Genomic DNA, 25,286 nt, shown 5'->3' with positions numbered 1-25,286 from the left:
TTACCTCTTAATTTTGATTATTAACATTAAATATATGATATTGCATAGTAAGCATGCTGAAAACAAGAAAGGTTAATTTTCCTTTCAAAGTTTTGTCTAATTTTATGTTGAAATATGACGGCCCTTATAAGACTGATTTTTCCAAAGCTGTTCTCAAATTCAACAGTCTCTGAACTCTCAGCTTAAACCCTTCTTCCATTTGTATGAGGAATAAAAATTCAAAAAATGCTGGATATGTTTAACTGTCTTAAATTTAGACAACTGACTTTGTCAATGCAGCGTAGCTTAGTTGTTTTTTTCCCCATAAAATAATAAGTTTTAGATTGTTATCACTCTTCTTCATACAATTAATTTCCTGGTTTTGCATTTTTGTCTATAAAAATACTAGGCATCAGATCTGTCAGTAGTGCTTTAGTGCTTGCCACTCCCACTTAAAATCTATCATCTCCACAGGTGCTGAAAACCAACATGTTAAGATAACGTATTAGTTGCTTGATGATAGCGTTTATACCCTCTGAAACATAATATAATAATAAATATAAATAATATGAGCAAGCCACCATATTTAGTAATATTTCCAGCAGCACAGAGTATAAAGTTAGTTTTAGGAAGTTTCATGTATTAATTTCTTCTGGACCCTCATTTCCCCTTCTCTCATAAACAAGTTTTAAAGTGCAAAGACTGCAAGTAAAGAAGAAACACCACATTCTTCCTCCCCAAAAAAATAACAGTGGTAATAGAGACTTCTTGGAATAAATTCTCACAGAAACTAGGAAAAAAAAACCCCAAAACAACAGTTCAGGAAAAAAAAAGTTTGAATATTTTTCCATACAAAATAGGCAAATAACAAACCCTACATCACCACGACTTACTGTCTAGGATACTACCAAGAAACAAAACAACAAAAAAAACAGCAAATATGCAACACACTGAAATTGACTTGAATTGTAGCACGTCCATTTGTGGTAAAATTAGAAAAAAAAACATTTTCCTTTCAAAGCTGAAAGGAACTGAAGGGGTCTGAAATAGCTAATAATCATTAAGAGGGACTCATCATCAAATAGTCTTTTTTTTTTAATGCATTCCTTTCTCTAAAGCATTCCAAGTTATGAAATGAATTAAATGTCATTCCAAGAGTAACCAGATTTTTCAGAGTATTAACAAGAACTTCACCTATAAAAGATGAAAGTAATAGCCTTTTTGGTTATCCGCCTACGTTACCCAAAGATAAATTGGAAACTTAAAACTGGGGACTTTGTCTGGAATGCCAGAAGACTTTGTCCCTTCTAGTAACATGAAGTGGTAAAGGAACTCTAGTATGGCAGAAGTAAAAACTTTCTACTCTTACTTCTTGTACTTCTTAAATAGTGAGGTTGAGTTCTAAGAATCTTGCAACTTCTTAGCCCTCCTGCTTATTTCCCTTCTTAGAAACTCCAATGAGTATGCAGTGAAGTCCTTTCTATTGCAGGAGCCATGGATTTATTTTCATATTTTTATTTTTTCCTCCATCAAACAGCCCTCAAATGGGTATGGATACTCCTCCACCTTGGAACAGCAATTTATCCTCAGTTGCCTGTTACCAGGAAGACTATTAAAACAGAATGGTGATTGCAGTTTGGAGGAGCGGTCTCCAGCAGTAGGGCTGCACAAAAGCTTACATAGCAAGGTGATTTTATTTATTTTTTAAATCAAGCGTACTTCATTCTTATTCACAATTTTCTTAAGATGGTCTTCCGGAAAATGTTTACTTCCAGTCTGGACAGCCATCGTCCATCCTTGTTTTTAACTTGCTAATCTATCTTTCTCTGAGGTATTTATCTAATTGTAACTTAAATTTATCCAGGCTAAAGAACTTTTCTCCTCTCCTCACCTAATTGTCAACTCCTAAAAATCATTAAAACTTATGAGCATAAAAAAAGAGCTGCATCCATCATGCACAGACTTCACACACTCAAAAAACGGAGGAAGTCATGAAAATATTTTTGACCTTAAAAGAATCTACAGATCTACAAAAAAAAAAAAAATTAAGATGTTGTAGTGGAGTTCTACTTTCTTGAATATTAAGTATCCAAAAAAAGAACCATCGCCTTTGTACAGCTGCTCTCTCATGAAATGAAGACTGAAAAAACTACCCAGATACAATATTGATGGACCACAGCATTCTGGTACTCCAATGAGTTATATAAAAGAAAAGAGAAATAAAAGGGAGAAGTGTCTTCATTACTCTGTGTTGCTTTTACGAAAACGTCAAGATAGTGGATACAGTGGAAAATCTAATTGTGGGATCTTAAACATCTGAATAAATACTAGTTAGATTAATCTGTGTTACAGCTAATACAAGCAGCAAGATAACTCCTCTCTGATTTTTTTCTGGTTGGAAATTAGGTCAGGATCCAAAAACAGTTACTTACCTGCAATTCTTTTTCACTGAAGGTAAATATTATATTAGAACCACACTTTTGGAACTATCCTACTGAACAGGAAATATATTCTAAATGTTCCCAGACTGAATTTCTTGAATGACAATTTGCTTGACCAGCAGATGGCAAGCTCCTACACATTCTTGAGGCATACCAGCCATCACCATATTAAACATTTCTTTTTTTACTCTAATTTTAAAATTAAATAATTCAGTTAAACATAAAAATGTGTTTTCTCCCTAGCCAGGGAGGAAGGATGGACGTGTGGATCTAGTATAACTATTACCTTCAGAGAAGAATTACAGGTAAATGTTTTTCTCTTCTTAATGACAAGCACAGTGGAATTATAATAGATCCACACTCTTGCGACTGAAAACTCCTGGAATGCATCTGTAAGATTAAATAAACATGGAAAAGGTATAAAAAAGGTATTTAACAATTAGCTAGTAGTATATATTATCAGTTTAGAAACACAAACATAGATAATACCGCATATGGCAAAATAAAAGCCTACCAAACTAAAAAATACAATGTAAATCTTCAGCAATGAAGGACTAAACAATCTGGATAGTAACCAATTTAATATTCCTAGTATATCACATTAGCCTTGAAACTACAGTAGACTCCAAATATCTACTGTATCACTTTTAAGAATTTTTTAAGTAGTTATACAAGCACATATGCTGTAATTGCACTGAGGCTGTCCATTTTTAGAGAAACATCCTTTCAGTAAGCTAAGATATTGAATGTCTTTAGGCTGTTTAATTAAGAGAGTTTGAAGTACATGGTAATGGATTCAGTTCCTCTGATAATAATAAAAAGAAAAAAAAATCAAACAAGATAATAGAAGAACAAACAAAACAAAAAGCCTACAAAAACAATAAAATCAGACAAGGAATTTCTTATACACAAATTCTATAATACAGAATTAATAGACAAGGAATGAGATCCTTACAAAGTGAGTTACTTAGTATCTACAAATCCCTGAACTACTAAAATTTGATTAATACACCCTCTATAACTAATGGCTATTGATTTCCAAAAATCAACTAGTAATTAAAACTTAGTCTGCAGACATCAGAAGATTCTACACTTGTAATCTTCTGAAGAATAAAGACTAATAAAGAATACTTCAGAAACGTTTTTTTACCTCTCTAGTCATAATAGAATGAAAACTTTACTATTTATACTTTGAGTACTTAAACAACACGTACTTATTTACTATTTACTAATAGATTGGAACTACTGTGATCTTTCTCCTTTGGTTTACATACCCATGCCCATCTAATCTGATGTTTCCAACAAAGTCATACAGATGTCGGTTTGGGCTCTCACATTCAATTCTGCCTGAAAGTCTCATCAAGCTTTCTATGTCCTTTATATCCGATGTTAGAGGCAAACCCTGTAAAAAAAAATAAAGTTTGTTATCACGTTAAAGATTGCTCTACAGTATACCATTCTATGTACTTCAAATCTGACAATGCAAGACCTGAAAAACAGTGTTCCTATGGGAATAACACTACATTTTGCTGTCATACAGTGAGTAAAAGTCACCTTGGTATCATGAAATATCGTGATGAAGACAGAGTTATAGACAATTATATAACTCAGCAGTAATGTCCATGCACAGACACTGCACACTCAGTTAAAAATTGCAATTCCCTACCTGCCCTTCAAGGACAACACCAGCACTAGCAACTTCTTTCTGCAGTGCTTATGTCTCTTTTATCCTCTAAAAATAAACATACCTGAACAACAAATCCATCCACTTGTTCACTCACAGGAAACCCCTTGAAGTACAAGAAATAGCTTAAAGTTTAAGCCTTCATTCCTTCCATTTAATGCATTGAACAAAAGCATTCATAAGATAGCAATTACCGATGGCTTTTTATTCAAACTATTAAAATTTCACAGCCTTCTAAAATGAGCCCTAGTGTCCTAAGATGTTTTACAAGCAATAAGACTTAAAATAGCATTAGAAATATTCTCAAAAATGAAATTCCTACCTGTCGAATTTTTAAGTTTGTCTCACCATCTAAGTTAGATGTTTCGATGTAGCACATAGCTTGTGGCTCACTATTAAGAAAAAAAAAATCCTTAATTTTATATTACAGTGTCAAAATCCATGAACTTTCTTTGATCTTTTAATATCTGATTAGGCAATCAGCTTTATTTTCTTTCCTTATCAAATCTTGATAACTAAAATAATTTATACTCAAATCTGTGAAATTACCAACAGTACTTCACATTGTCAGAAAAGTTTGCCAGAAGTTATCGTCTCAGAGGAGACTCGGCTAAAAAGGAAGTGTAATTTTATTATTAAGTTTTCACAAGAAATTATATACAGGCACAAACTTAGGTTATAATTATAGTGCTTTCTGCCACATGCAGTAGTAGTTTAAATATGAAAGATTTTTGTAAAGGGTTCTCTTAAATTTACATCCATATTATGGACTTTATAAAAAAAATACATATTCACCCTCTTTAAGCAATTTATAACATTTTAAAAAATGTAAATTTTTCTTTTTAAGGTTTATCCAGAATGCTACAGCTTTCATATTTCATCTCTTTGAGATAATAGTGACATACGGCTTATATCACTTATTTTTTGATGTGTAATACACAACAGTGATTTTGTATCTTGTACAATACCCCTAGATTTGAAAAACACACAACCATCATGGAGGTGTTAACTAGGCAAATAGAAAGAAGGCTAAAACAACTTTTCTGCAAGTAGGTGATAAACAAGAACAAGTCAAACAGATCAGGATTTCTAAATAACTCCACTCGGCTTCCGTTTTCTGGACACGAGGACATAACTCTTACTATTTACATCTGTGATAAATTAAGATCCTGTAAAGGACCAGAAGAGTCATAAAATAAAAAAAGACAACAACAAAAACACACCTTAAAACCTAGACAAATTTATACCCTCTATAGCACTTTGAAGCTAGTGTTTCTGCTTTCTAGAATGGAATTCAAGAGTCAAGAGTGGTTTTTTTTGGGTTTTTTTTTTGAGTTTTTCTTAACACAACAATAACTCCTGGTAAGTCACAACTTTATTCTGCAATAATTTTAAAACTACATAGTCATTCTTGCACGTTTTTGTGAAGCAAAAGCATTAAAATGTACTATATCACTGTCATCAAATCTTTTCCCAAGAGTATTTTCTTCTTGGCAAACTTTTCTAAAAATGTAAATAACTTATGTCTGGATTGTTTGGCTACAATCACCTGTGTAAAATACTACTACAATCCTAGCATTCTAATAAGTTAACAGTAAAAATACAAACAATATTTTTGTGAAGCACTTTTAAGAAAGACTGGGGCAGCAATGACATTTCCAGTGAAACACATGCTCAATTGTAATTACTTTAGCAGATAGCAGTGACCTCCAAAGTAAAGGAATTACAGCTGGATCAAGGCAGGCCCATTGATTTAGTGAAAAACAAAGTTCAGTAACAGTGCAGACAATAGCATAAAGCTGACATGTCTAGGAAACATGCAGTTTATCACAGTACACAAGAACAGCGCTGCTTTTGCCACTGCATGCAGCAGAGAATGTGCAACATTCAAATTTGTGCAGAGGGTCCTCTACCAGTCCTACCAGTAATAATCTATACTCTTCACTGAAAATATGAGTTACTGTTTTACTCTGTGCTCATTTAATGACAACTTGTTTGATAAGATTTCACGAAAATAGTGTAAAATCTTAAAAAGAAGGTCTGGAACAAGTTCTCGTTTCTTGGAGCATTATCATCTACTTACACTTTAAAGGATCTACACTTACATCAACTGTACCTTTTCTAGTTTTATAAATACGTGGGTTTTGCTTAAGAAAGACAAATGGCAAAGCAAACACTATTAATACATAAGCATTCTTCATATTTGGTACATGAGGACCCACACACACATATCCTGTGCGACTGGATTATTCTAACCTTGACGACAGACTGATGAGATCAGCTGGGAGATGTTCCCCATTGGTCACTTTCACTACTTCCCCTACTGCCACCTACACATCCCAGTTTGAAAATGATTAGAACAGAAATATAAGTGATAGGGGAAAAAACAAAACAAAAAAGAAAACAAATGGACAAAGACAAAAAGACAGAGTTTGAAATTATTATACAAACAATATACGTTAATTAAAATGTCTGATGACATTTTTTTTTCAAAATCTATTTTTATCAGGTCAAAAATAAAAGAAAATACTTTCATTCTATTCAAGTGGATTTCACCTTAAGACACCAATTTTAGGCTGCAGAAAACACTGGTATTGAACAGTAAACATAGAAACTCAACTGACAAAAGATTCTAACCACTCCATAAACCATTTAAAAGCAAAACTAAACCAAACCACAACAAAGGATTATCCAGCAATGTATCCGAAAAGTTGAATGAAAAGAACATACTAAAAATGATAGTGTGTTTTCTGTTTTTGTTATATAATCTTCAATTTCCAATAAAATCTGTTTTGTTCTTGCAAGTTTAAGTCTTAGAGGATTGTTACTTCAGCTGGAAGAGACAGTAGGATCTTTATTGTTTTAGGAGACTGCAATCCGCCAGAAATCACTAGTACTAGTAAAAAGAACTAAATAATATTAGATTGAAATAAAATCAAGACTGTAGATTTGCATCACTTTTGATGCCTAAAATGTAATTGGACATCAATAAACACCTGGAAAGCAAAACAATTGAAACAGTCTTCCTGGGAAGTGTGTTGCCACATGAAGATGAAAACTGGAGAAGACTGCAAGCTGGTATGCCTGCAGAATTAGAGGAAATGTTGCAGCCCTCCTGCAGAGAGCCGTGAGCTGCTACATGTCCCTAGTAACTCAAGAAAGAAAGTTGTTCTAGGTGGAAAAAATATCAGAACTGGTTCCAGAATATCAATCAGGATTCACTTCAGGATTCACTTTTGCGTGCTTGATCCTAAAAGAAAACCTGATAGGAAAATTCATGATGAGTAACAGTAATAGAAGGGACGGTGCATTTTGACAAGAGAGGGGCAAAGCAATGCAAAGCTGAGGCAACAGTCCTGACATTTCCAGTAGGAGCTAACTATTACTTCAACTTATTAACACACAATGCAAAATTTCTGCTGAGGGACAATGCTTGGAAAGAAGTCTCTGCAGGCAGATCGCAGTCTTCTATGTGTACAACAACAGCTGTAGAACACTGCAACATGAATGTCTTCCACATTAAAAAAGGCAAAATTGCGAAGAAATCTAGGAAGAGTCAAATTCAGGAGCTGTAAGGATTATAAAGAAGGTGCTCTGATATAATGTGTTTTGTCTGCAAGACACTGGAGTTTGCATGAAAGAAGCTATTAACAGGCCAAAATGTTCTTGCTGCATGGTATGCAATGTGAAGATCTCAGCGGTGTGGCACCAAAAAAACCTTTAAAAATGCATTAATAAGTGCAGAAGATGTTATTAATTCAGAAAATACTGAATAGAAAGGCATCTGAAGTTATAATAAACATTAAGATTGAACAAAGATTGTAGGAGAATTTAGAGAATTATCTCACAACTATTTGACACTTGATAATTTAATAGAAATGCTTTCAAAAGTACTACACTTAATTCTGAGATATACTAGAAGATGGCATAAAAATATGCCAGCGTGCACCACAATATGTCACAGAAATGCACAGGATCCTAACCTTATTAATTGTATGCATGAGTGCATTTGTTAACTTCAGTGGGCTCATAGAGGGCCTATCCCTAAACTGTAATCATACATGTTACAATAATGCTTCCACTTGTACCAGAAAAAAGACAGCTGTAAGTGCACAGCAAACATACAGCAATTAATCAAATTGCAATTGACCATATTTAAATAAAGATCGCAAAGAAAAAAAAACCAGCAAAACAAATTCTTAGAATACATTGTCTATTGACCTGAGCAAATAGATGTTGAAAAATGTTCATCTTCCACATAGTAAGATGTGGATTTCTTAAATAAGACTGTCCAAGGAAATTATGATAAACAACCTCTGACTGTCCATACAAGAAAAATTACAGCATTACATGCTATAAAATCTTGGTTTCAGAGCTGAAATTATTCAAAATATATTTTATATAAAATATTTAAATAAAGTGAACGTTCAGCTCAAAGATAATGCCAATTTGACAGCCCACATGCTATGCTCATGTTTCTTTCCCCCCAATTTAACTATCAAATTGGCAGCTACTTCAATTAAGTCACAATTCTGTTGTTTGCAATACACCAATTTAAATCAATTTAAAGGATGCCATTTGTTATGCACACACCAAAAAGTCAACCATGTAGAATACAGCAGTTGAGGTCCAAGTTTTCAGTAGAGAATCAGCCACTTTTTAATTAGCCTGTGACTTTTTAGAATATATTTTCTCAGGAGTAAATAGAATGCTAGTATAATTTTTGAACATTTATTGACACAATTTAATGGAACACTGCCCAAAATGAGAAAATGAACAAATGGTTACACTTAAGAGTAACAGCATTTTTGTTTATTCCTTATTTCCTTGGAGCAATCACAAATAAATAAATAGATAAATAAATAAATAAATGCAGGGTAGAGAAACCAGCCTCTACACTATAAGCATCAGTGGGCATCTCTACCTTGATGAGAGCAGTACAGTGTCAGCAGGTATATACTCTTTGCCTTTTATTATAACTATATCTCCAACATCTACCTGAAAGAAAACTGGGAATTGGTTAATGGTCTCAAACAAAATATGTTATCCCTTTTGTTTTAAGCACAGTAAATATTTACCTTGCTGAATTTCCTAGAAACACTGTTAGGAACTCAAAACACTTTAGGCACTAGGTACTTAAAGCCCTTGAATTCTTTGAAAATCTCTTTAATAGGCCTAATCCTGACACTGGCTATGCATTTCTTTACTCTTTTGCTAGTTATCGTAATAAATATTTTATTAGAACACTGAAATCAAATTTAAGAAGAAATTAATCTCCCTAGGATCGTATTTCTGTTGCATCATGCTAAAGTCCTTAACCTGGTTTCTGCAAAGATTTCATCAGAACTGTAATCTGAATCTTGCCTCCAAATTATTGAGGATCAAATTTTATTCAAGTTTCCAGGTGTGGAAACCAACAAAGCAAGAAATAAGGTGGACAGCACAATATTTACTCCTTGAAAGTTACCTCTGATAGTCCTCTAATTACGGTTCTTACACTTTAAGCCAACGCAATTCTGCAAATATCACAAGTAACTAGTTTCCAGAAGGAAGCATCTTCCTCGGCACTCCAAAAAAAACCACTAAGGAACTGTACAGCTTTGCCATATGTGAAACCTCCCTAGTTACCCATATTAATCAGGTGATTTTTATCTGCACTTTAGAGCTGTCATCTAACAGTAGTTCTGGCTGACTGACACCATCAAAAATGACTTGACTTATAAGTACATTTTAATAGACAAATAACAACAAGCAGAATAAAATATAGTAGATGATACATTTCTCAACATACCAGTTAATTCTTATCAATGATACAGAGTTGAAGAAATAAAGCATACATTAGATGTGTATTATACTCTACAAGTCACCACGAAAATATAAAAACACACCTTTTCCCAGTGGACAATCTCCCATGCACCATTTCGTAATACTGAAAAAAAGAAAAAAGAATTCTCCATTTGTACAAGCTAACTGCAGTATACAAGTTTGTGTAAGATTCCTTATGAAAACCCATTCAGACGGAGCACATTTACAGAATATTTTACAGCATATCTTGTTTCTGTAAATTCCAGTCAAGCATCTAAATTACATAATGCACAGAAACTTATTATAACATGAATAAGAAAAATCTGTTGGGTTTGCTTAATCAGATACAGATTATACAATAATGTTGTGTTCTCTAAATTAGAAATTGAAATGGAAAATTTCAAAATAAAAAATGTCATGGAGAAGATATCAATTCAAGAATGCATTTAAAAAAATGACATTCATACAAAAAATATCATCAAGAGCCTTCCTAGGATTCAGCTGTCCAGACTACTGGCACATCACAAAAAAAATTAATACTGCAAGCACACTCCACTGTTCTAGTTTTAATACTTTGAAGTTGAGCAATGAAGTTGAGCAAAAAAAAAAAAATTACAACAGTACAAAAAACAAGCTAATTTGACATTTAATTGATGAAAATACATTTCCAGGGAATAATAAAGGTACCTTTTTTAATTTTAATTGGCATCAATTACAAAGCTGTTGAAGATGGTTTGGCAAAAAGTAAATTAAAGTGAAGCTTTATAGAAATGCATTAATACTCAGAGAGCTACAAGAGACTGCACCCTTCCATTGTGCCTTCCAGCTTTCAAACTGTCAGGATGCTTATTTAAGTACCTAGTCAAAAGATCCAATTCTTATGAAATTATGTGTTCAAAAAAATTGATCAAAATGAATTGCATACCATCTTTACTGTCTAAGTCTTCCTTGAGGTTCTAGTCACAGTGACCCCTACTGAATATCTCAATTACTTTTAGCCATTAACAAACTTGCTTAATAATTCCTTATTAAGAGATTAGTTTTCTTACCCTTCTCCCTTGATATATTAATTCTGATATGTTCAGGCCAATGGTAAATGGAACAGTTGCCATTACAGATATTAAGCATGTTATTTTCAGGTCTGTCTCACTATCAGTTGTTCATTACACCAAACCTCTGAAAAACCATTTCCTTTCACTGGGAAAACTACAGACCCACAGTGAGGGTAGATTGTAATATTATAGTAAGGAATTCAATACAGTTGGCAACTGCATTCACCAGCTACCTAAATCTGTTGCCTTGTGTCAGCAGTACTGTTTGCAGGGACATGGTATAAAACAGATGAGAGAACTGATAAGGGTTGGGAAAAAAATAATTAAAAAAATATATATATATACACACACACACATGCACCCACACCTTACTCACATGACTAAGCTTCAGTAGTAGCATAACTAACTGTGAAGTTCTGCCTGCCTGGAATGTAAATAAGCTGCCAGACATGGGCAAGAGCTTCTTAAAAACTAGCTGCAGAAGCACTTATGCTGCTGAAATAGATCTCGATGCTGTTTTGCATGTAGTCAAGCTGAACAAACAGAGTACAGCTATCGCAAAGGGAAAGTCCTGATCTGTTCTCACCCTGCATGAAGTGAGTCCATGGCTTTATGTGCCCCTAATGAATCCTGCCTTCCCAGATCCCTTGATTAGCCAGTTTAACCTACTAAGTGGAAGGAAATTAACAGCTTTTCTTGTGTGATTTGTTTTCTGCTCATCTAGCTAGTTAAAAATCAGCTCACAATTGGCTGAGACAGAATCACAACACAGTGACAGTCCTGAAATCTCAAGAGTACTCTACCAAAGCTCGCTCCAATAAGGTTTTAAGTGTAATTAACATACAATGACATTCATTTACATTCATTTTCTTACGAAGAAGGGGAAAAGAATGGCTCTGCTATGAATTTTTTTATGTAATAGATTACTTGTTCCATAAAGTCTTCCGCAGCTTGGATTTCACATTCATATCTACAATTTTTTCAGCTGTCTATAACAAACACCTTTCAAAAGCATGCTCCATCTGCCCTACAGAAGACTACTTTAACACAGTGCAGAAATACATGCTTCATCACATCACTGTGCACGTCTGCATCCTAGTATTTAGGCATCCGTTTTGGGGAAATAAAATTGTCACTAATAAAGCCTAATAAATCAAAATTTCCCATTAAAGGCTTTTTTTTTAATAGTAATTAACATTTAGAAAGTTAATTACCTAAGGTTAACTGAGATATAGATGGCCTCTTATGAACAGGCAGATGAAGGAATATCCATACACAGAATCCATATGTGCACAGGTAATTAATTAACAATTTTCTTTGTTTAAAGGACAACTGAAGGTGAAACTGGATATATAGCATATTAAGTACATCACTATTTTTTAGGTTTATAGAACTGTTGAATAAATGAAACCAAAATTGTAGATTATATTCACTTCTTAATTATTCTTCTGACAATACACTTAAATATTGCTTTAACAGTACACTAAGATAGGTATTATGCATATGCAAGTCCTGCATTAGCTTAAACTTGTTTCTTAGCACTAGTAATATTTTGTGCATCCTTATTACACTTTGAACTTCCAAGATGCTCTTTTGTATACATGGAATTTTCAGAAATCTTAGGAACAGTCACCAAGAGCCTAATGACAGCTAACCAAGTAATAGTGGTGAGAAAGGCAGTAAAACCTACTCTTCTATTCCTTTAAATCTCCCTACTCTCTGGCAAAAATTTGAAAAGCACTTGAAGATTCATTACTGGTTGGTTTGTAATCATGAAAATATCTCAATTGTTGGTTGCAATCCTGAAAGCTATGAATGTTTGCAGATAGCCACAATTTTTTCCATCATTGAACTTTTCTTTGTTCCTCTCTCTCTTTTTCTTTATCGTATAGACAAAAGTTCTATTCCCATAGCTATCAACCAACAGATTTGTTGTCCCGTCCTATTTCATCACTTCCTATTGAGCTACAAGCTCAGTAGTTCCATATATTTTGCATATATTTTCACAGAGACATGGAATAGTTTGAACTGGAAGGGACTTTGAAGATTATCTAGTTCTAGAGGCCATGGGCTGGTAACCTGCCAGTGGATCAGACTGCCTGAAGTACCAACCAACTTGGCCCTGAACACTTCCAGGGATGGGGTACCCAAACCTGCTCTAGGCAACTTGTTCCAGTGTCGTAACATCCTCATAATGAAAGACTTCTTACCTTTGTCTAATCTACATCTATCCTTTTTTGTTTGAGGATGTTTAAATCATTACTCCCTGTCTCATTACATACCCTTGTAAAAAGTTTCTCTACACCTTTCTATAAGCCCCCATAAAAGTACTGAAAAGTCTCCCTGGAGTATTCTGTTCTCCAGGCTGAACAACCCTAGATCCCTCAGCCTGTCTTCACAGGAGAAGTACTGCAGCCCTCTGATCACCCTCACAGACCTCCAGTTGACCAGCTTTAACAGGCCCATGTCTCGTACTCGGGTCCCACAGCTGGGTGTATGGCTAATCCAGCTGCAAGCTGTTATTTCAACTGTTTAAATTCCAAGTTTCAAAGAAAACCGTACAAGTAATTTCCAACTTGTTCCCCTGTGTATTCAGCAGTTAGGATTATCAACATTTGCAAAAAGCTTCAAAACAAGCAACACACGACCATGATCAATAAGCTTTAAAAAGTTACCTACCTTGAGTTTGTTTCTTGTTCACTGCATTATCAGCTTTATGCCTTTTCTGAATCAAAAAAGCACACTGGTTAAAGACTTTGGTTGATGTGATAAAACCTCCACACTCAGATGTAAAGCTCACTTTTTATACTGCTTGTGCTCAATGATTTAATGAACAGACTTAAAAACATTTTTAATAGAACTGTGGATTACTTGCATAGTCTTTATCAACAGGAAAGTCACATCCAGTTCTAGAATAATAGTATTCCATTAAAATGAACTCTCATCTGAGCTAACAGTATTTGAACAAATTCCTTGTACAAAGGCATGGTGTATTTATGCTCCACAACTTTGTCTTTCCCTGCAACTGGAAGATGATTGTACCAGAGTAAAGATCATGAAATGATTTTTCATGTAAGCATTAGATACAGCCAAGGCATGACTGAGTTAGCATGTAAGTTCACCTCCAGATAGAAAACAAACAAACAACAACCATACAAATGAACAAAGAAAAAAAAATCAACTAAAATCACCCCTTCCCCATCAAAACAGCCCATGGTGTCTTCTCAGTTTTCATACAGCTTTCAATGAAAATCTTTTAATGCAGCTGATAACAACAGCATTTTCAAGGCACAATCAAATTCATTTTAGCTACAAAGAGGTTAGAAGACTACCACATTGAAGACAGCATTTATGTCCAAGGAAATTGACCCTTCCTAAGCAGAAACACAACTTAGAAAATGATGTTAAGAAGAATTAATCTTTTTTTTTTTTTGTAAACTTTTTGAATAAAGCTACAGAATTCATCTCTAAAACAAAAACAGATTCAGAAGTAATCTTGTTAATTGGAAGAAAAATAAGTTCCTTAAGAGAGATTTCTAATAAAATGCTAGCGTGACTTTGAGAAACCAGCTTTTAAAAAGTCACCTTATCACTCTGCAAAGACTAAACTAAGGTACTATTTTTGAATAGACTTTCACAGATTATCAAGAGATTCTTCTTTCAAAAGATGGTTGATTTTGCAAATAAGCAGCCTTCAGTTAATGGGAAGGCAAAGTAAATTCACCAAGGTAATGTTCATAAATTGAGCTTTCGAACTTGAAAAGATAACAGATTAATTTCATTTGCTTTCTGAGCTATGCTGGGCAAAAAATCTTTAGAAACAGTCAATAACCTTGCATTGCACATCACAAGTTTTTCCAACACTTCTGAAGTGCATATGTAAAACATATGCTGTTTGTGAATAATGCTTCCAGCTAACATCATCCTCTTCTTGTGATAACACTCCAGAAAAGGAAGCATTTGGTTCTTCAGTTGAAAGTATTATTTTAATGAACTGAAAAGCCAATTAATCCTGCTTTAACATCTGGTGAAGATAACTACTTCTCTCACTGAGTAAAGAAACTAAAATATAACAAACTAAAGAAAAAATGGAAAACATACTAAATACTTTACTATGGAGCTAGTGGTAAGCTTTCCCAAGAAAAAAGTACAATTGTCACTAACAGTCAGATATTCATGCAGTGCTATAAGAAGTATCTACATGGTGAGGCAATGTAAACTTAACAGAAGGAAACATAAGTTTTGACTTGCCTCTAAGCAATTCTGTAGTAATTAGTAATGACACTTTTTATTGTTAAAACTGTTGCGCACAAAAACAAGCAAATAACCCTGAACCTACACCCCGGCTTCTGTTTCATGCCAAACTAAACACTTCAAATTGCATAAGACCAAATGATATGAAGAAACAAATGACGTAAAAGAGGAGGGAGATAATTTTAAAAAGGACGCTCTGTACAGTAGCAGCAGCCTCCGTTTTATATTTGCCTAGACACTGACAGATGGTACAAGTCTGTAAGCATTAACAGGAGAACAGTTAAAAATATCTGAAAGAACATGAATTGATTTTATGGCTTTTTAAAAGGGATTTTGTTTATGAAAAGGGAAAGCAACAAAGACAACTGAGGAGAAGCTGCCTAGTGGGCAGCAAATAGTATAAACACAAAACACAAACCCAACCACTCTGTTTCTGCGAAGGGAGGTAATGAAAAGACTCCAAAAACCTTTGCTGAAAGTTAAACATAGACTGACATACCTCTCCTTACTCACAAAATGAAGTTAGAATGGATGCTTTCAATTCATAACAAAATTCTAGCTCTTAAAATTTTTTATTTAATGGAAGAAGAAAGCCAAACAACCACTCCTACTACTCAATAAGGTCCAGGAAAGCTTGGCATGGGTGGGCACCTTTCTAACAAGGGCAAGCTTTCCATTTAACCTCCCAGCTCTGAGGTATCAACACATCACACTTAGCAGCAAGATACAAAAAACTTACAGTAAATTGTACTGTGCTGGAAGAACAGGAAAAACTGCAAAGCTTATTCCCTTTTAAAAAGCCATGAAAAACAAAACAAAGCCAAAATCTTTATTTTATGCATCTGACTTTAAAGGAAAAGAACAAAAAAGATTCATCAGATACACTGACCTGAATTTGACAGCTGGGGAAAATCATTTTATGAAACTTCAGAAGTGGCAGTCAAGTTACCATCTCCTGCATACTCAACTCAAAGTTCCTAAGTTCTATCTACTTGCTCAAATGTACCTCAAATAATGAAGCAGAACTAGGGAAGGTCCTGAGCAGGTTTTTTTTTTTTTATGTTTAATCTATATTCTTTATCAGATCAAGGTTCTTTCAAGTTTTATAGAAAACGTTACACTCTAGTACCACATTCAGAGACAGAATTTAAATTCAGCTCAAACATGTAATGAAGTAGGAATAAAGCATTAATGGAGGAAGAAAATACAATTTTCCTGCCCAAATAATTATTTAAAGCTTATTTTATTCTAAAATAAATTCAACTTTCTACAAATTCAGTAGCTTCCAACATTCCATTAGCTGAGTCTTTGATAAAATTGCAATATTTTCAAAGCTCTGAGCCTGAGTGGTTTCTGTGGTCAGTAGAACGTAGTAGTTTTGCTTCCAGCTCACACTTTATCTAAATATGCTTGTACTATATTAATGAGATCTTCTTGACTACAATCAATCTAATAAATAAACAGTCACTGATTTTCCATCTTGTTGTCACTCCCGTAAACATTAAACACACAAATTCTACAAGATTCCATGTTTGACATAAGTAACTTTATAATTTTCAAGAACATCCAGAAGCCAAGAATGGCTCAACAGAGAATTATTCAAAAAGTTTTTGTTTTTTTTTTAAATAATATAATCTATGAGAAATTTGATCATAATTTACAAAATATGGCTATTAAATACTTACAATATCCTCTATTATCTCCTTCACTGCAGCTACGGCTAAAATAAATAAGAGAGGGACCAATGTTGTATAACGGCCTGTTGGTGATACATCTGGAATTTGCTATTAAAAAGAAAGAAAGAAAAAAGAAGTGCTTGAATTCCTGGATAAAAACATTTTTAACACAGTAATTAGAATTTGCAACTTTTCTTGAAAACTTAGAGACAGCAACTAGTTTGTTATTTAGACACAGTGCTGATTATTTCCATGTAAGGGTTACTGTCTTAGAATCAAACAAAGCTGATAAAACATTTTAAATTTAACAGTACTCAGCAGTTACTTTCAGAGCCTTTAGGATCTATAGAAGATTCACTATCACCTTTTATGTTTCAAATTAAATACATATTCATAAAATACAAATATTTTTTTCACTTTAGTTTAATGGAGACAACTCTAGTGTATTTTTAATTTCAAGAAGATATTTTATATCTTACTACTTACTAATGAACAAATATAAAAAAGCTATACAATTTAAGAAATCTGTTTCTCATAAGCAAGTAAAGACATAAATGACACAAACGGGTATGTAAAATAAATGCTGAGAGGATGCAGATACATATTCATAACTATCTGTAATTATCTTTATTGACTAGAGTTGTTAATGGCAGCACTAATTTACCACATGAGTATTCCTGCCTTAATGCATTTAGAACAGGCAGTGTAGCCCATATGACCACAATGAGATTTTGAAGAAAAAGTGGAGTAGTAAGTAGTGTCTCACTGTAGTTAGAACACATCCTCAATTTATCATAAAAGGTTTTCAAAAACTGCCAATGTTATTTATTACACATTTATTTTTTTTCTATCACTACACTGTGTATCTGAAAGAAAACAATAGTATTACATATATGCTGCATTTCTTGGAATGAGATGAACATACACCTATTTCCAATGTTACCCTAGATCACATTTTAAAGCAACTATGTGGAAACATGGCAGAAAGTTAATGGACAATTTTTTTTTTTCAGGGCAGTAGTATCTACCACGTCTCCAGTTATTTCATCCTTTTCATTGCTAGTCATACATGTGCCTAAATATCCCCATTCTAATGGCACACTATTTTCCAGGCAAAATATGAAATCAAAGAGGCACAAGGTTGTACCCTGGTTCCATTACCCTGTACCTGCTACTCCTGCTCTCTTTATTGCTGCTCTTACCTGAAGTAATGCAATAAAAAGAAAAAACGCATTGGCAGCTCTTCTGAACTGGGAATAAAGGAACCTTGGCAGGAATGTGATAATGTTGTACTTTGCAGTGCTAAGAGAAAAAGACAGAAACATGTACTATTATTACAATATGAAAAAATTTCAAATGTATTCCTTTCCTCTCAGTTATACAAGCTTTCAAATACAACAGAACCTTCTGTCATCTCTGTGAGAGCAAACAGATTCATTTTTGCTTAGAAGAGAAATCTGAAGACTTCTACAGACACATTTCTCAGACTTGTATGAACTAGCTAACAAAACTAGCTATGAATCTATGAAAGAAAGTGCCCATCATCCAGAGAAGCCATCGTGAACTTAAGCTTTGAGGCAATAAGTTTCCCTGTCATCTCTGCTGTGACTTGGTTACAAGAAACAAGGACAGGAAAAGAAGGAAAAAAAAGAAAAAAAAGAGAGAAGCAGGAAGCAGGGACCTAAGCTCACAGATCTTACATCCCAGAATAATATACTACTGAGCAAGCTACAGTATATACTTGGTGATCAATTCTGCACCGTGACTCAAGTGCAGAAAAAATCTGGGGGGAAAGGATTATCAGTCGAGCTATCATAATGAGAAGGATGCTAAATCAAAACTGAAGAGTTGTAAACTTTTGAACATTCGGCTTTTTGTCTGCCTTACACTTGTTTAAGAATAGAATGCTATCATCCTGAAACAATTAGTTAAGATAACAATGCCAAAAGTTTCAAACAAAAGATTATTAAGAATATTATAAACTCCAAGTTAATAATATTTACTTTGACTGTTTTATGTAAAGTTAAAGGTGGAATTAATATCCTATTACAGAACTAAACAATGTCAAGAAACAGAGGAAAAGACTGAAAAGTTACATACATGAAGTATATAAAGATCTCAAGTCCATGAAAAAAAGAACCAACAAACTTCAGAATACAACATTATTCTTAGTGTCTACAAAACTTCTGCATATATCCAGTGTACCTTCAGAAAGCACACTTGTTTGAGGCAAGCCCTTCTACTACTCTGAATTTTAACAGTGGAACTGAAGGACGATATCAGATCTAAAAACATGTTACTTACAAGTATTCAGTATATTTCTAAAACTCAAATTACAAATTAATTAATGCAAATCAGCAAAGTCCTGAAGACCAAACAGGAATTTCAAAGCTACTTTTCTGAGGCAGTTTCCAAAGCACAAACAAGACCACTGCCAAGTGAAATACATCTACCTTGGCCAAGCTACAAGAGATATGCTCAAAAACAAAAGATAAACTGAACTAACCAGAAGAATAAATCCATACTCAAGAGATATGTAAAAGCTGCAGAAGATCGATTAAGAACCTTCCTACTCAGAACTTTCAAGTTCTGAAGGTCAGCTTTCTATATGAAACAGTTTTGCTGTTCTAGTCATTTCTCTTCATTCCTCCTTCTGGAGTCAGCAGAGTGGTCAAAGGAGGTAGAATAAACAATCTTCTCTTTGCTTTTGCTAAGCAGTATGCAACATTATGGAGATGCATATGTATTAACAAAAACAGAAGTTAATACCTGACATGATTATTGCAGAATTTTGTTAACTGGGGCTGATTGATGAATATAGTTCTCAATTCTTCTTGATCAGCTAGAGAAGTTTTCTCTGAAATGTCGTCTGTCTTCTCATAGCCTTTAAAAAAAAAAGGATTTTTTTTAAATATAAATAAGTAAATGTGCACATACAAGATGCAGAGTACTTCATGACAAAAAGATCCCACAACTATTCTGAATGTGACCTCGATTTATGTGTGCTTCTTACAATAACAGGTAAAGTTCATCTAAAAAAAATAGAAGTTTCAGCCTTTTAAAGCACACAGGTAATTAGATGTGAGGATAAAACAATATGGTCAAGAAGCCTTGTAAAGCTATGATAATGAACTATTATCTACTGAATTAATGCATATACTCAAATAGCTCATGCTGCTTCACAGAAAGATGAAGTTAACTATGATCTGTGATCAACAACCTCTTTCACTTCTCCCAGCTGAGTGATCTTACTTCCAGTACTGGGGCAAACATATTTTAAAAGGAGACACTAAAAGAAATAAATGAACACTAACTCATGAAAAGAAGTTCAGTACTACACTATAATACCAGTGATGAAACAGCAGTTACGTGCCAAATAAGAATAAACCCAGAAGATCTCCATATTGCCTACAGACCATTCAACAGATTCGTTTTCAGTTCTGCATGTAAAATTTAACACTACTTGTTGCTGAATTTAAAATCAAAAATTTAAAGAGGCATTTATACAATTCATTCACTTCTTCTTGATCTCTTTTCCTGCTATGTGCTCAATAAACACATAATAGAATTTCCCCTGCGTGCTTCTTTTAAACTGAATTGTTACACAACTATAGTAGTGCAACAATTAAGAGTGTATGTAAGGATAAATATAGAGGTAAACTTCCTACCAAAATCTTGGAAAAATTCTACCATTAATCTCAATGGCAGAAAAGCAGTTCATTAAGAGGATGCCTGAATAAAAAAATTAAATACAAAAAGGATGTCTAGTGTAGCTATCTTAAACCGACTCACTAGTTTTACTTATTTGCCTGTCTATCACCTGTTCTAAGAAATACTCATAGAAAACTCATTTTCACAGCCTAAACAAACACAGAAAACCAATGCAGCCTGCCCTACAGTTAAAGGAGCTACGTTGTTCCAGACCACAGGGAACACTCCAGACCACTAAGACCTTTCAGAGATAACTGGTGGTGGCCTACTGGCGCCAGCAGCCAGCTCCCTTAGCACCCACGTATATATCCAAGCAGAGACTGGACACTTCCAGTTAAGTGCTCCTGAACCTGATCCTTCTCCTCCCAGGTAAATCTCCCTTGCTCCAGACTTCCCCACCAGTATCAGGGACTGGAAGTTCCTGATATTATTGCACAGGAAATCCCTGCTACTGTGTTCACTCACTGGTATTCATTTCCTTCCTTTCAGCTCTCCAGCGCAAGGCACACACACAACAATTTTAGTCAAGCTTCAGTAAACATCTCGAGAATGCTCTTTGGGGCGAACCTAACAGACTTGGCCCATCCAAGGGGTCCGTGCTCCAATCCTTGCCTGGAGGAAGCACACAAATGCATGTGGCAGACTAAGCAAGCCATTTCCTACTCCCGTAAGTACCAACCCCTTAGAGAGGCAGCCCTTTCCCCTGTCACACATCCAACTGGCTGTGCAGGATTCCCAGCACACAGCTCCATAAACACATACAGCTGTAATGCAACTTCACACGGGCACAACTCGAAGCATGATGTTTTCAGTCATCACAAGTACACATCTAGTCACACAGCTATACTCATGTCTGGGCCCATTACACAGCAAGCACAACTTTATCTCAGGAACGCAACACTTTCCAGTTGCTCCATGAAGGAACAAATGTGAAAAACAGCTACTGAGAGAACTGGTAAAAAAAAGTTGGAAATTGCTCTCCTAGAAGTACCACTCCAGCTTGACTAAGCTCAGGAAACAAGGCAAGAGTTCACAAGTTTTCAGAATGCACTACTCTAATTCCACAGTGCTAGTTTAAAAGTTTTTGCAAGTGTAAACTTGGAGTCCTGACAGTTGTAGAGTTAAAGCAAATGTTAGCAAGCATTAAATATAATACCCATTTGTTTAAAATAACAAGAGACTACAGACAAAAAAGGCAGCAAAAAGATGCTTAGGAGCAGAATAAACATTCTCTACCTTCCTTTCTATTACTTTGAATTCACATTTCTCAGTCTATACTTAAAAAGGAATCTCTTTAAGTGCTGAGCCTCACACATAGCCCCCTGCAGCCTGCGGCTTCAGTAAAAGCATGTTAGACTGCCCTGAAATCTTAAAGATTACTCATTTCCCTCATGTCTCTACCCAAGCTCCTAAACACATTCACCAGAATATAGAGACTATGCTGCCACACTAAACTAAGTATCAAGGTACAGTTTTACTACGCATGTATATACATATAAAAACATTAAGAGTTTTTAATTACATTACTGAAATTATTACGTTGAATAAAATGGTAAATATGCTTAATTTAAAAGTTTCCTAAGGAATGAGAAACAATTCCCTTTAAAATGTTTTACTTTCATACATAGTTATCAGAAAGAATGAAAAGAGAGAATAAAAGTCTTAACATTCTAATTCGGCATTTGACAAAGATTCCCTTCACCCTACCCTCCCACAGCATCACCTGTTTACCATGCATCACCCTTTGGAATGCTGTCATCACCTCTTGCTCTCACTGTCTGCCCAAGAACTTCCATCAGGTGTTAGCACATGCAGGTTTCAGTCCCTTTGCAGCTCCTATTTGCCTGGGTTAGCAAGAGATGCCTTGCAGCAAATCAGAAATGCAGCAAGATTTTCTTGCCAGGAAGCTGCTCATTTTCAGAATGGCCCGAGGTCAAAGAAAACTCCTTGCTGCACATCTGTACAGCAAACAACACTCCAGGTATCATTTCTGTGCTCTGTGTGCACCAAATGTCTTCAGGGACACAGCCTGCATGTAATGCAAGGCCAAGCCTAGAACTCCATTTCTTTTTTCCCCCCGAAGTCTGTACATTATGTTTTGTAAGTGAAATTTTTCACTAATATCTCAAGATACTGGATCTCTGTAACTGTCACTTTGACAGTGAACGGGGATTTCTCTACACCACGTGTACACAACTATGTATCTGACACATTCCCAGGGTTGGTCTGTAATCTGCATCTTCAGAAAATGATGAGTATTTCAAATTTCTCAAGTATCTCATCCACACTTGTGTAAGCATAAACAGATTAAGTCATCAAAAGCTTTACTTAATCACAGCCATTCTTTCAAATATGATCCACATAACTTCAGTATGTTTTATTTACATTAGGTAAGTACAGAATTAGGCAACAAGTTGTTGGCATTAAGAAGGCCCCAGATAATGTCAAGCACTAAAATACGAAGTAGGACATTGATCAGACTACACTCACAAACTGGAGCCTAACTGCAATAAATCACACCAGATTTTTAAAAGCTACATTTCTATGACATTTTAAAACAAAATTTATGGGCGGATCAGCTGCTGCCTAAGCCTCAGTGCAGCATAAAAGCTGAAACTGCCAGCAGTTTCATAAAAGCTGACTGCTCTGTCAAAAGGAAAGCACTAAGTGCTGTATTCCTTCCTCGAAAAGAGCAAGAATCCACTGGCACCAAACCAGCCTGCATGAACTCAGCCTATTAATCAAATACACAGATGACTGTCTCAAATCCTTGTCTGAAAGTAATCACAAGAACAAAGGGAAGCACATCCACCAGATCAGCTCTTGGTGAAAGCAGCTACATTTTTAGCAAAGGTGATTTTCAAAGATGCACTTAACAAACCAGTAAAATTTAAAGATGGCTGCTCCTCTCTAATCCATTAAAAGGTTCCAAGATGACATAGCAACACTGATCCAAATATTCAGAAAGCTGACAATGAAAAAGGTATAGAAAAACCAGACAGGAATCCCAACAGGAAAGAAAGATGACAAGACATGAAGTCATTATCAAAGCATCAGCTGTGACAAAAATCTGATAATGAAAAAAAAACACTGTGAAGACTGAGTAAGAACCTAAGATGAAGCAAGCATTCTAACCTCTCTTAAAAAAAAAAAAAAAAGTACAGTTATTGCTGTGTTACAGATGTCAAAACAGACACTGACTTAACTTGTACCTTGTTTGCTCATTGCAGTGAGTGTTGAGAAATGCACTGTCCCAGGGCTTTAAAATTAAAGACACTATCACTCTACTTTGGCTCTTCTAAGGACACAACAAATACTAAGGTAGCAATACATAGTAATAATTTTGAAGTCTTATAATGATCAAGAACAAAACAGCAATTATCCGCCTTCAAACAGGAAATATGTTACTGCTCTATGTAAAACCTGGCATTTAGGAAGAACAAATACACAGCAAGACCCCTCGTCCTCTTCTGCAGCTTGTAAAACTACTGCTGTTTAAACAGATAATTATTAGATTCTATGACACATGATCTCATGTGCCTCCACTGACAGAAAAGCATCTGACTTGAAAAAATTTGCCAGACAGCACAATTAAAGGATTAACTGGGAATACCAACAAGTCATACTACTGATTTATTGGGCAGAAATTGCATGTTTTGAAACTAATTTCCATTTAATATTCAGAATCACATTTTCTGATATCTGTTTTGATTTTTTTTTTAAATTACAATCTTACAGGATCAAAACCAATAAAAATGTGCTTCAATAAGAAAGGAAAGTAATTATTACTCTAATGAAAAACTGCTGCATAATCTAAAATTGACATTTTATTCTGCACTTCAGAGCTATTTGCTAGCAAAATGCAAAATGTGGAAGCTATTGATGAATAAACACAAAACTAAATTTTATTCTAAGAACTTATATAACAGATTGTAAATGAGGATTTCCTTTAAAGGAACTGAAGTAAAGTACAAATAACAGTGGGAATAGGCAAGAAAAAATTGCAGACAGTTGCTGGGAATTTTGAGAGTATGGAGAGATGGCTGTGTCAGGGTGTAAGCAACACATGAAAAAAGCTCATAGTAAAAAGTCTACTTGTAAGGAATAAATATTTACAGTTTTTCCAGTAAAAGATAACATCTTCAAACAACAAAATTCAAGCAAATGACCAATGAAATAACAGTAAAAAGCCAAACAGTAAACTTGAGCTTTCTCCAATAACAGAACCCATTAATGACCATGTTTTGCTTGAAAGCTTGGTTCTGTAGCCAAAAGCTCTTACCTTAGCAAGTCTGCTAGCTCACGTTCCCAAAGAACACAGCGCAGTTCAAAGACAGCCAATGAGACTGAAAAAGTGTGTCACAGTGCCACAATAAAACTTTGATAAGAGGACTGGCACTGAGAACCTGACCTCTGCACCTTTGAGGAGTGAAAGAACAGAAGGGAACTGCAACAGCAATGAGTTGCCCTGACCTACTACTGCTGAGGCTGCCAAGCCTGCGCTGTGACTGGACCCAAATTTTCCACTTTGAAGCACTGGGTATCTCAACATAGACTGCAAAACACACTTGTCAGGAAAAAGTGCTAATAACAAGCATTAGGTCTGTTAAAATGATACACAGTCTCGCAGTCCAGAAGTAGAAACTCCTGAAGATATATTAGGCCTTGCAAAAATTGACAGCTG

The 25,286-nt window shown here is 34.8% G+C and overlaps 1 protein-coding gene across 5 annotated transcripts in view; it reads right to left on the bottom strand.

Moving 5' to 3' along the window:
* Positions 1-25,286, bottom strand: part of ATP8A1 (ATPase phospholipid transporting 8A1) — an 89,866-nt gene that overhangs the window by 60,052 nt on the left and 4,528 nt on the right. For 2 of the 5 annotated variants that reach the window (XM_065737093.1, XM_065737090.1), the window contains exons 2-9: positions 19,661-19,775; positions 18,094-18,193; positions 16,901-16,999; positions 13,641-13,686; positions 9,993-10,033; positions 6,361-6,434; positions 4,427-4,496; positions 3,695-3,822 (exon numbers count right to left, since the gene is read on the bottom strand). In XM_065737093.1, coding sequence (XP_065593165.1) covers positions 3,695-3,822; positions 4,427-4,496; positions 6,361-6,434; positions 9,993-10,033; positions 13,641-13,686; positions 16,901-16,999; positions 18,094-18,193; positions 19,661-19,775 — 673 coding nt within the window. Of the gene's footprint in view, positions 1-3,694; positions 3,823-4,426; positions 4,497-6,360; positions 6,435-9,028; positions 9,103-9,992; positions 10,034-13,640; positions 13,687-16,900; positions 17,000-18,093; positions 18,194-19,660; positions 19,776-25,286 lie in introns of those variants that run through there. The other 3 variants (XM_065737089.1, XM_065737091.1, XM_065737092.1) reach the window with 3 other exon arrangements.

This window comes from Cyrtonyx montezumae, unplaced genomic scaffold, assembly GCF_038088225.1.
Source record: "Cyrtonyx montezumae isolate F1298 unplaced genomic scaffold, pur_monq_1.0 scaffold_2, whole genome shotgun sequence".
NCBI lineage: Eukaryota > Metazoa > Chordata > Aves > Galliformes > Odontophoridae > Cyrtonyx > Cyrtonyx montezumae.
Note: the sequence above shows the minus strand (reverse complement) of the source record. Positions and strands in the feature narration are given on the sequence as shown.